At 43.0% G+C, this 12,602-nt stretch overlaps 1 protein-coding gene across 4 annotated transcripts in view; it reads right to left on the bottom strand.

Annotated features, from left to right (window-relative positions):
• LOC119861360 (rho-related GTP-binding protein RhoG-like) overlaps window positions 1–12,602 on the bottom strand; it is a 35,714-nt gene continuing 23,112 nt past the window's right edge. The window contains exons 1-3 of one of the 4 annotated variants that reach the window (XM_038416413.2): window positions 8,309–10,614; window positions 7,582–7,631; window positions 1–3,692 (exon numbers count right to left, since the gene is read on the bottom strand). In XM_038416413.2, coding sequence (XP_038272341.1) covers window positions 3,094–3,669 — 576 coding nt within the window. In that variant the 5' untranslated portion in view covers window positions 3,670–3,692; window positions 7,582–7,631; window positions 8,309–10,614 and the 3' untranslated portion in view covers window positions 1–3,093. Of the gene's footprint in view, window positions 3,693–4,569; window positions 5,769–7,581; window positions 7,632–8,308; window positions 10,615–12,602 lie in introns of those variants that run through there. The other 3 variants (XM_043491930.1, XM_043491929.1, XM_038416412.2) reach the window with 3 other exon arrangements.

Genomic DNA, 12,602 nt, shown 5'->3' with positions numbered 1-12,602 from the left:
AAGTGATCAAGAAAGCTTTATTACAATTTAATTCTGCATAATTTAAAAATCATTTTAAATTGTTAGTTGCAATACAAATTCCTTTTAAGTATAAAAATCAAGTTGCCAGTGTATGTTTCAGTACCACACTTCAATCAGATCATCTTAGGGTCCTCTAATGCAAATGAGTCCTCCTCACCCTTCCACTTTAACTGACTCAGAGAACTCCTTTGCTTAGAGAGGGGTCCATTTGCTCGTTCAGATTTACCCAAGTAGCACCAAGAATTCTACAGGTCACAAATTTGGCACTCAAAAGCAGAGCATTGAGACCTTTCTGGTTTAAATTCCATATAAATAGCTACCATTGTGTACTGAACAGAGCATTTGAGTGCTAAAAGTATACATCTAAAAAGACTGCCTCAGAGCATCCTTTGAACAGAGCACTCCTGAATTGTTCAAATCAACTGGGTGGGGGGGGGAGGGGAGGAAAATAAGTGAAATCTCTCAAAGACAAAAAATGTAAATGATTAGTCTGCTAGAAGGATATAAAAACTGAATAGCACAGGAGAGACTGAATTGTCACAAGTCAATTGCATTCCCAGCCACTCAAATATAAAACTTTTATAAGGTTGGTTTCGATTGCTCTTCTCAATGCTGGAATGTTCTAATCTTATTTGGAATTAGACAAATCCAACCAGGGAGCTAAGTCAAATCTCCACTTGTAATGTGACAATGAACAAAATCAAGGCAAAAAAAAAAAAAAAAAGAACCCAAACTCTGCACTAGAGTTACAATAAAATAGGTTAAGAATTACAGAAATTTGCAACAGCCCAAACTTACAGAGTGACCATTTACAGATTTTGTTAATCATCAATTATTGTAATAAAGAAAAAAGTTCACGATATCTGCACGCTCCTGAAATTCATTCCTGCAGAGATCAGGCCCTGGAGTAAGAACTGTCAGAATAGCATGATACCTGCTCCTCTTGGCAGAAAATACACAGAAATATCAGATGTTGAAATCAGTCTGTTAATGAGGTACTATGAAGACAGTAAAGAGCTCTCCAAGTTGTTCTAGTTCATGGCACTTTGTGAAGAACAAAAAAGAAAGTGGTATGTAGAAGGAAGCATCTCCAGGCTTCTACAAACATCATGGCATATTGTTATTTTGGTGTTTATCTGAACCATTCCCAGTACACTACATTGTTTCATTAGCTAGTCATACTGATGGCTTGGGTCAACTGTGGCTTGTAATTTAGCCTTTTAGAGTGGGATTTGCTAAAGTAATATATGCCATCAGTTATAATAGAATTGTAGTTACTGTAAGCTATCAGTACATCAGGCAGAGAAAAAGGCACATCCTCTTCTTTGAGGGGAAGTAGGAGACAGATAGGAATGTATCCACCTCATACTTCAATACCACATAAGGCAAGGCTAATTTAATATTTCTCTTAATCCTAATAGCCCTACAGTTGTCAACCTGCCAGCATCTTGCTGCAATGAGAAAAGAGAGCTCATTCCATATAGTGCAGGCATAACACACATTTTTGCATGGGTGAGATACTTGTAAGAAACTGAGATCTGAACCACTAATATAGGCTGCTCCCAAATACAGTCAGTGGCACCTACGGAAGGAATGGGATTATTAATTTCAGTACACAAAACCCACAAATCCCAGCATCCTTATATTAATACAAAATCTCTTATTCAGCACATCAATTTCAGATCTGCAAGTTGCAGGGGCAAGTCTTTAATGGAGGTTTCACACTGCTGCTTTTTTGCTCATCCTAGGTGTTGTGGGTAAACAGACTTCTGAAGATAAAAGCCAGCGACCATGCACAAAGGTGTAGGAACAGTTATTGAAGTGTTTAAATTGAGCTTCAGCTAAAAGTAATTTATAATAATGTGTGACCAGCTAGCGTGGAGAGGAGAATTATTTTTAAAATGCTGTAGCCCAGGTAACCGTATCCACCATAGCTGGCCAACCATTAAAAACAGTTTAATTGGAACCATAGTTAAACATGGTTCCTGGCTTCATGTTATAGGGACCTACACAATTCCAAGACATGATCTGCCATGAACTCCCATGCAATGATGCAGGGGTTAATTATGGTTGGGAGAAAGAACTAATTCCTCAAGAACAACAGCCTCCTTCCAACTCTCTGGAATTCTCCTAAAAGGTAGGGGAATGTACAAGTGTGCATGTCATACTAGGAAATCCACTTTGAGAATGTCATCCCAATTACCTCAAGCAGTTTGAAGAGAGAACAATAACTCCACTCTCAAAATTTAAAATACTCTTTAGAGGGGGAAGAGAAACCCTAATGCAGTTAAGACAACTATGGCAGACCTTCATTTTGTTACCATCTCACCTCTCTGTTCCTAAACAACCAGAGAATCATTTATTTGAGTTACTGTCATCTAGAATTCCACATATCAGGAGGTGCCAACTTCTGATCTTAATATTAATGAAACCATTTCAGGAGTTCCTTATGTCTGAACCACTGGACCAAACATGATTGGTTTTCATTAACTTTTCATACAAGTAATCACATTCTTCACTATAAAGTAAGTCTCACATTAATATTGACGTTTTCAGCATTTTTAAATTTAGACAAATGGTTTTCAAATTTCATGTTGTCAAATTAAGGAAATAATTAGAAAGCCAGGCTCTTGTCTGGTAGACCAAGTTGATGAGTCAGTAAGGGCCAGAAGCAGCAGGAACTATATTTAAAGCAAAATTATCAATATCTGTCGCTTTCAGCAAGGCCAATAACTGAAGTTTGTCTAGTAAAGGAAAAGTTTGGCTTTGAAGAAGTCCCCTCATCCTCTTCTATTGAAAAGGATGGAAGCCAACTGAACTCTGGAGATGATGGAGACTCTGGAACTTTAGAAGATGGATAGATATTTCATCACTCTCTCACTAGGCTGGAATGAACTGGTTTGTCTCAGTTTCCCTGAAGCAGTTACCAAACTGCAAGAATATATTTTGCATGAACCATTTCTGTTTAGACCTGTTAGTGCAAGATGCAAATCTTCAATTAAAAAAAGAAAGGAGCTCGCCAAGATCCCGGTCAGTCTTTATTTCACTTCAAATATCCATCGTCTTCGGCAACTACAACAGGACACACTTTTTTGTGTTTCTCTTTGCCACTGGGTATAAAACTGCGCGCACAGCTTCAGCAAAAACCTCTCGAACCCCCTCCTGGTTCAGAGCTGAGCATTCCAAATATTTTACTGCTCCAATCTGTTTGGCCAGTGAAGTTCCCTGTTGTGGGGTAGTGGGAGCCAAGCTTTGCTCCTTCAGCTTTTTAACCGTTTCCACATCACTTCGTAAGTCCCTTTTGGTGCCAACTAAAAGGATTGGAACATTAGGACAGTGGTGAGAGACTTCAGGGTGCCATTTATGCCGAACATTTGCATAAGAGGAGGGACTTCCAATGGAAAAACAGATGACAAATACATTGGTTTGAGGGTATGAGAGAGTACGTAGACGGTCATATTCCTCTTGGCCTGCAGTGTCCCAGAGATTTAGACTAACTGTCCGGCCATCCACAGTCATCTGGGCACTATAGTTGTCAAACACAGTGGGTATGTACTCCTCTGGAAAGGCATTGGTAGTGTAGCTGATGAGAAGACAGGTCTTTCCAACTGCACCATCTCCAACAACTACACACTTTATTGTCTGCATTCTTTACCCAGAAATGAAGAATCCTGCCGAAAATGAGACAAAAAAGTCAGTCACTCACTTATAGGAATTTTAAAACAAAGTGTAGAATGTTTCTCTAATACAATGCCCTCAACATTTCTAATAATTTATTTTTGGTAGCGGACACAGCATTCTAGATGCTAAACACAAACGAAGAGGCAGCCACCACTAGAAAAACTTGCACTCTAGAACACTGGTTCTCAAACTTATTTGATCATGCCCCCCCTTCTTTGTGCCTGTAGTAGTTTATGCCCCCCCAACAAGTACATATACCAATAAAAACAAACATGCAACTCTCATTAAATATTAAAAACAGTAAGGCATTGATTCAAACAGAGCCAACGATCCATTTTAATAAGGGCAAAAGCAAAATTGCGATGCTTAAAATTAAATGTGCATACTGCATCATAAACTGATTAGTGTACTGATGGCAACGACTTGTACAACGCTATTCAAGCTTAAAAGAAATCCATCAAAATGAACAGCACCATCCAGAATCAAATGCACAGCGCCATCTGAAGATCTGATATGTCCAGAGGAATCAGCTTTGCTAGTTGTTTGTTACTGTGGGTAAAATGTGCGCAGTAAGGGTTCCCCCCCAAAAGCTTCTCACACACACCCGAAAACGTATTCCATAGCCCTCCCAGTTTGAGACCCTCTGCTCTAGAAAAAAAGAAAAGGAGTTCTTGTGGCACCTTAGAGACTAACAAATTTATTTGCGCATAAGCTTTCATGAGCTACAGCTCACTTCTTCGGATGCATCTAGAAAGAAACAGTAGAAGTAGGGGAGAAGAAAAAGAGGTACAACATACAAATAGAGTAGTCACATGGCAATTGGACATCCTGATTATTTAGCTAAATAAAAATAAATTAGCTTAATACCTACAACCTAGCCTTAATCAGCCAGATAATTTCTTGTAGGTAATCTAGACGAGTCTTTAGGACTTGACTGCAGAGAAAGGGATTTGCGGTCTTGTGCCCCACAGAAAGATGTTCTCCGTCACTTGTGGTATCACACTGCTCGGCCCACTCCATGCTATCCTTGTTCTCTACCGCCTAAGCAGTAGTAACACAGAGAAGGCTCTAGGAGTTAAACTGAATATGATTCAATGCAGATGAGGCAAATGTGCTAGTAAGATGTATGAATACTGCCTATAAAACAAGTAAAGTAATTAATTCACTCAGCACCAGTTACATAGTACTGTAGCATATTCAGACCACACCAATAAAAGGTTTAGAATATAGAACCTAGGAGGAAAACTTGGTACATCTGTTCTTTGAAATACAATCATAGACTGCTACCATGTCACTCTGAATACACAAAGAACTGTTCTAAAGAGGCCAAGAACAGATTATTCTCACTAATCATTGACAGAACAGGCAGGAACTAAAATGAGCTTTCTTTGCTGCAGCTCATTTAGTAGGAAAACCCTAATACCCTAAGAGTTCAGCAGTCAAATAAGCTTCCAAAAGCAGGTTGTAGAATCACTACTGGAGATATCAAAGACTAAGGCCTTGTCTACACTTCAGAGTTGTGTCAATGCAAGTTACGCCAACAATCAAAAACCACTGTAATTACATCACTTGTGCATGTTCACATAACGCGCCTTCTATCAGCAGAGCGCATCCACAGTTGGTGCTCTAGCATCAACAGAGTAATGCACTGTGAGTAGCTATCCCACTGTGCTACTCGCCACCTTCTGCAGCTAGGAGTGTGGGAAGGCAGAGTGGATCACAGAGCATCATGGATATGGGCTCAACATCTCACGATGCAGCTTTTTCTGTCCCATCACTCCATGGGCTCCTGACTGTGTTCAGTGCCATTTTTCAACAGCCTGTTTACGGTGCGCCCGCCATCTTTGTCTGAAAGGATGGATCCTGCACTGCTCTCTACTGTTGTGGTCACTGTTATGAATACGTCATGGCTGGTCATGCAGTATATCAGGAGCAGCTCCCAATCTAAACAGGAATATGAGGTGCCTGACCTGCTGTGTGCAATGGAGAGCAACAACACCAGATTACATTTGGCATTCACTGAGCTGCTGCATTTTCCCACTGCATTTTCCACTCCATGCATCCGATGAAGTGAGCTGTATCTCACAAAAACTTATGCTCAAATGAATTTGTTAGCCTCTAAGGTGCCACAAGTACTCTTTTTTTTTTTTTGCGAATACAGACTAACACGGCTGCTACTCTGCAACACGGTGTACCGTCGCTTTTGGACTCGCATTGTTATGCAGGTCTGGGATGACTAGCAGTGGCTGCAGAACATTCAGATGCAGAAAGCCACCTTCCTGGAACAGTACGCGGAGCTTGACCCAGCACTGCGGCGCAAGGACACCAAAATGAGAGCTGCCCTCTCAGTGGGAAGCGTGTGGCGATCACTCTGTGGAAACTGGCAACTCTAGACTGCTACCAGTCAGGTCGCAAATCAATTTGGTGTCCATAATTGGGACTGCATTATCGCAAGTGTGCAGGACATTCTACTACAAAAAACTGTGACTCTTGGAAATGTGTGAGATACAGTGGATGGCTTTGAGGCAATGGGATTTCCTAACTGTGGCAGGGTGATAGATGGCACACATCCCAATTTTGGCCCCAGACTATCTTGCAAAGGAGTACATCAATAGAAAGGGGTATTTCTCTATGGCATTGCAGGCGCTTGTGGATCACTGTGGGCATGTTACTGACATCAATGAGGGCTGGTCCGGGAAGGTGCATGATGCACACATCTTCAGGAGCATTGACTTGTACAGAAAGCTGCAAGCAGAGACTTTCTTTCCAGACAAGATTCCAATGGGAGATGTTGAAATGCCCAAAGTGATCCTGGGAGACCCAGCATACCCTTTACTCCCATGGTTCATGAAGCCTTACATAGGAAACCTGGACAGCAGCAAGGAGCACTTCAACAACAGGCTGAGCAAGTGCAGAATGACCGTAGAATGTGCCTTTGGCAGATTAAAAGCACACTGGCACTGCCTTTATGGCAGATTAGACCTAAATGAGGAAAATATTCCCATGGTCATAGCAGCCTTCTGTGTGCTGCATACTATTTGTGAGGCTAAGAGTGAAAAATTTCCCTCAGGGTGAAGCGTGGATGCAGATCACCTGGCGGCTGATTTTGAGCAGCCAGAACCAGGGCTATTATAGGGGCACAATAGAGGGCTATTTGAATCCTGGAGCCTTTTAGGCACCATTTTGACAATGAGCACCAGCAATGTGTTTTGCTATACAGCACTCTGCTGTGCTTTGTTAACTTGCCACCTTGCATGAAAATTCTGATGATTCCTGATCGTGACTTGTAGTCAGCAAATGATCAGATTGCAACTGTGTATTAATTCCAGCAGCAACCACTGTGTGTAGGAGACAAAGACTGATTATTTTTCAGAGAGTATGTTTTTATTAAACACCAATTAAAAACACACAGAAAATGCTCAGTGGAAAGGGAGATAACAGTGAAGGGCAGTGTCCTGATGTAGGCTCTCATAGCTGTGTGTTACTCCAGCTATCATTTTGGAAACTGTCTGAAGGGGTGGAGTGAACAGGGTACCGAGATGGGCTGGGAAGATGCAAGAAACGTCTGAGAGGAGTTTGGGGAAGATATGATGAGCAACTCTGTATCGGCTGCGGGGGGTAGGAGGGGAGGGAGAAGAGCACGCATGTGTTCTGCCTGCAGCGTGATTACAGACTTCAACATCTCCATTTGGTCCTCCATCACTTTTATCATCTGATCCTGGGCCATTAAAATTCACTCCTGGCTCTCCTTGCTCTCCTGCCTATTTTGTAATTTTCACTTATAGTCTCTCTTCACACCCTGTGTTCTTGTTTCTCGGCATCCAAGGATTGAAGCACCTCTCAAAGCACGTCCTCTTTACTCCTTCTCGGCTTCCTTACCTGGCAGAGGCACTCTGCCGGCATGTAGTGGGTTCCCCTGAAGGCCACATCTGCACAAGCACAACAAACAAACAGAACCATGATTGTTAGTGCATTCACAGCTTTCAAATCATAGTAAAATGCACCTTTTAAAATATGAAATCAGTTTCTCACTGTCCCTTGGCAGGCACACAGCTCAGCCAACGCCCTAAACATGGTGAGTTCATCCGGGGGAGGGAGGGTGCTCAAGATGGGGCAAAGGGTCTGGGAGGTTTTTTAAGAGGATCACTGCAAGCAACTAGGGACAAAATTGTAAATTCTGCCACCAATTTTCCACAGGCAGGGATCATAGAAGTCAATATCTCACTTCAGCAGGTAAGCAAGGATGCATCTCCTGCATCTGTCTGGCTCGGATCCCTATGCAGCTTGCCTCTGTGCTGCTTTGGTCCCTGCACAAGTGATTCCTAATTGGCGCAGGAAAGTTCCTACAATGGGGGAAGGAACAAAGCAGCTCTTCCAAGGAACCTTCAACAGAGGATTAGTGAGTACCTCCAGGAAAGTTTCCGAGCGATCTCTCTAGCAGATTCCCATGAAATCTCAGTGTGCATTAACATACTGTTCTGCCTCACTGCTTAGTTGCACAGGAGGATTCGAATCACATGTAAACACAGCTAGTCTTGTATATTTCTATCCCTTCACCCACTTCTAGCATATAACAAAGCAGCGTCAACTCAAGAAGATCACTTACCAGAGCTCCCCTTTCCTGCTTCATGCGCACCAGAGACAAATTGTTGGGACTGGCTCAAACTTGCCTGGGTCATGGAAAGGCCCTGGCTCGCCACGGTACTGGATGACCCTGTTGCCTGTCCCATCTCGTCCTCCAACTCAACCTCCTTGTCCACGACTTCATCCTCGGGGTTGAGTCCACTGTCTGCCGTCTCCAACCGCCGCCGCCACCACCGCCGCCACCCCCCCGACCCCGCAAGTATCCTCCGGAATCTTGATGGTGAAGTTGGGGTCACCACCAAGGATGGCGTCCAGCTCCTTGCAGAAATAGCAGGTCTCCAGTGCAACACTAGAGCAACAGTTTGACGCCCTTGCCTTCTGGTACATCTGCCTCAGTTATTTTATCTTCACATGGCACTGATGCATGCCCTGTTCATAACCCTTATCCAACATGCCACGAGAAATCTGACAGTAGATATCAAAGTTCCTACAGCTGAAGCTAAGCTGGGACTTCACAGCCTCCTCTCCCCACAGAGAAAGCAGATCCAACAACTCAGGTGTGCTCAAAGTGGGAGAGTATTTGCTGCATGGAACCGCCATGATCAGCTGGAAAGATGCAACTTGAGCTCTCCATGCCAAGCAAACAGGAAGTGGAATACAAAAATTCCTGGACCTTTAAAGGTGAAGGTGCAGATGCCTATGTACCTGGGTGCAGGGCAGTTGAGTTCGAACTGCTGACCAGAGCGGTCAGGATGGGCATTATGGGACACTTCCTGGAAGCAATTTACAGCAACATAACCAAGTGCAATGTCTACCCTGACACTTTGTCCATATAACTTTGCCACAAAAAGCTCAACACCTCTCGTTAAGGTGGTTTTATTTTGTCAGCAAAGCAGGAGAGCTTTGTCAGTGGAAGGTGAATTATACTGTGTACATCTCCATTGTTTTGTTGACAAAAGATAACTTTTGTCAACAAAACTCTGTAGTGTAGACAAGGCCTAAGACTTTATGCCCACAACCCTTAAGAAACATTATGAGATGCTGACCTAGTGCAGGGGGCTTAGCTAAATGGCCAAGCAGAGAATTCCTCAAATCCAACCTATTCCATCTCTCGCCATCATATGATTGCCATCATTTTCAATCTGGAGTTTATAGACCTGAAGCTCCTGCTGTTCATCTGCAGGCACAAAAGTTGGCTGTACATTTTCATGCTGGAGTTTCTATTGCCAAGTCTGAACAAGAATGAACCTGCTGCATATATCTGCCTCCCCACCCTAATACCTTTGTGGCACTACTTATAGTCCTTGACTCCCGAACTGCAGACAATCAGTTGCTTCCAGTCAAGACAGAAAGTGAGTGACTACATTTCATTTTTTGTAATAGGCAAAGATACCACAAAACATAGTACTGAGACCATGTTAAAATGGTTAAAACTTCTACAAAAGTTGCAAAGTTCCAACTTTTTCTCCAACTCCATCCTTGATCCCCTCCAATTTCTAAAAGTCATCAATAATCTCTTAATTTCAAATTTCAAAAGTCAAATTTCAGGGTCCCTCCTCTGCCCTTATCCTTACCCTTGACTTTATCAATCACATCTGCATTGACATCTTATCTACACTGGGCTTCCACAATACTGTCTTCTGGTTTTCCTCCCATGATCAGTGTACTTTAATATTTTGTATTAGCTGGATATAAGTTACTTAAATTTTGGTACATAATAAATCTAAAAAGACTCAAATAACTTTTCCGTCAGGTTAGTGCCTGGCAAACTGGAGGATCCCAAAATTCTTTGGGAATTGTACACATATTCGCAACTAACATACAGCCACCTCTGCAAAGCATGGTAGAAATTCTGCCCCAGAAATCACCTAACAGGTTTGGAGGGGAAACGAAGAGTAGGTTTGGGAATTTTTGTTTATATGTCAAATGGAAGGAGGAAATTTAAGTAGATATAAGTCACTTAAATTGGAATCTAGACAAGACTGGGGGTAAAACACTCCAATTCTTGCGACAACAAACTATTAAAAAGGTGGATCTGGCAGCAACATGTGCATCTAACTGTTCAAACACGCCAACCAGAATCAGTGTCAGGACTAGAGTTTAATATAATAAGAATATTTTAAAAGTTGAATTATTAAAGTGGCACACATCAATGATCAGCTACCTAGAGTCATAACTGAAAGTAGAGCTGTGTACATTATATTGAGGTGATAGCACTTCTATTATTAAGATTGCACCAGAATTTCCATTTTAATAGGGGTGAAAAAGGCCTATACAAAGAATGGTTTCAGAGTAGCAGCCGTGTTAGTCTGTATTCGCAAAAAGAAAAGGAGTACTTATGGCACCTTAGAGACTAACACATTTCTTTGAGCATAAGCTTTCGTGAGCTATCGGATGCATCCGATGAAGTGAGCTGTAGCTCACGAAAGCTTATGCTCAAAAAAATTTGTTAGTCTCTAAGGTGCCACAAGTACTCTTTTTCTTTATACAAAGAATGTAATTGATCCTCTAACTCAAAACAAAGAGGTGTTTTTTTTTGTAGTTTGTGCACTGCTTGAATTGTCTATGGAAGTTTGTAGTGACTCAAATCCGTATGTGTATCATGAATCCTACTGTGATGACTGCATTGTTACGTAATGCATAGCAGAATCAAACTCCAAGGAAGTTCAGTATGTTGTATTTAAAAAAAAAAAAAAAAAAAAAACACACCTAAAGTGAACTTAGCCTTTCATACAAATCTCAAAATTCTATTAAACAAATTTCAAAGGGGTAGCCGTGTTAATCTGTATCAGCAAAAACAAACGAGGAGTCCTTGTGGCACCTTAGAGACTAACAAATTTATCTGGGCATAAGCTTTCGTGGGCTATACCTCACTTCATCAGATGCATGGAGTTAAAAATACAGTATAAATATATAGCACATGAAAAGATGGGAGTTGCCTTACCATGTGTTTGGGGGGGGAGGGTCAGTGCTAATGAGGCCAATTCAATCAGGGTGGATGTGGCCCATTCCCAACAGTTGGCAAGAAGGGATGAATATCAACAGAGGGAAAGGTTTCAGAGTAGCAGCCGTGTTAGTCTGTATTCGCAAAAAGAAAAGGAGTACTTGTGGCACCTTAGAGACTAACAAATTTATTAGAGCATAAGCTTTCGTGAGCTACAGCTCACTTCATCGGATGCATTTGCAAATGCATCCGATGAAGTGAGCTGTAGCTCACGAAAGCTTATGCTCTAATAAATTTGTTAGTCTCTAAGGTGCCACAAGTACTCCTTTTCTTTTAACAGAGAGAAAATTACTTTTTGTAGTGCTAACGAGGCCAATTCAATCAGGCCCTAAAATACAACCGTATTTGCTCCAATCCCTCAGACAGAGATAAACACCTACAGGATCTCTATCAAGCATTCTTAAAACTACAATACCCGCCTGGGGAATTGAAGAAACAGACTGACACAGGCAGAAGGGTACCCAGAAGTCACCTACTACATAACAGGCCCAACAAAGAAAGTAATAGATCGCCACTAGCCATCACCTACAGCCCCCAACTAAAACCTCTCCAGTGCATCATCAAGGATCAACAGCCTATCCTGGAGGACAATCCCTCACCATTTTCTGTGGAGCAGTGAGTGCCCACGGTGGGATTGAGTAAGAAGGGTGGGGGAAAATGAGGGAAGGGGAATGAGAGGCTGAAGAATGTGGGAAGGAGGGGAGGAGAATAGAGAAGAAAAGGGGATGGGGAAAAAAGTGGGAACCCAGCATGCAGCGTCTCCTCGGCAGCAGCTGGGGCTCCCCTGTTAAGCAGGTCCAACGAACCCTCATCCTGAGAAGCCCTACCTCACTACACATGGACTCCTCCAACAACCCCCCCCACACCCAAACCCCCACGCTAGTGAGCCCCAACCAGCTGCACCCTGGGCCCCCACCCCATCAAGCCCCACTTCCGCAGCACCCGGATCCCCCCCGCCAAACCCCATCTCCCCACACCCAGACTCCCCCACTGAGCCCAACCACCATCACCTGGATCCCCTGCAGATTCCCATTGCCCCTGCACCCAGAACCCCCCAATGAGCCCCTGTGCATCCAGATCTCCCACTGCTCGCACCATGATTACCCCACAGAGAAACTTCACCCCACATCTGGATCCCCCCCACACACTAAGCCCCTCCAAATTTGGATCCTGCTGGGCTGAGCCTGCCCAGCCACACCTTATGGCTAGTGGTATGCCTGGCACAGAGAGGCTGGGCCCTGGGGTGTTTCTGGGGCAGGCCCAGCCTTTGCACTGTCAGGGTCAGGTGCAGCCTCACTACTGAGTTCCTGTA

The sequence above is a fragment of the Dermochelys coriacea genome, chromosome 9 (genome assembly GCF_009764565.3).
Source record: "Dermochelys coriacea isolate rDerCor1 chromosome 9, rDerCor1.pri.v4, whole genome shotgun sequence".
Lineage (NCBI taxonomy): Eukaryota > Metazoa > Chordata > Testudines > Dermochelyidae > Dermochelys > Dermochelys coriacea.
Note: the sequence above shows the minus strand (reverse complement) of the source record. Positions and strands in the feature narration are given on the sequence as shown.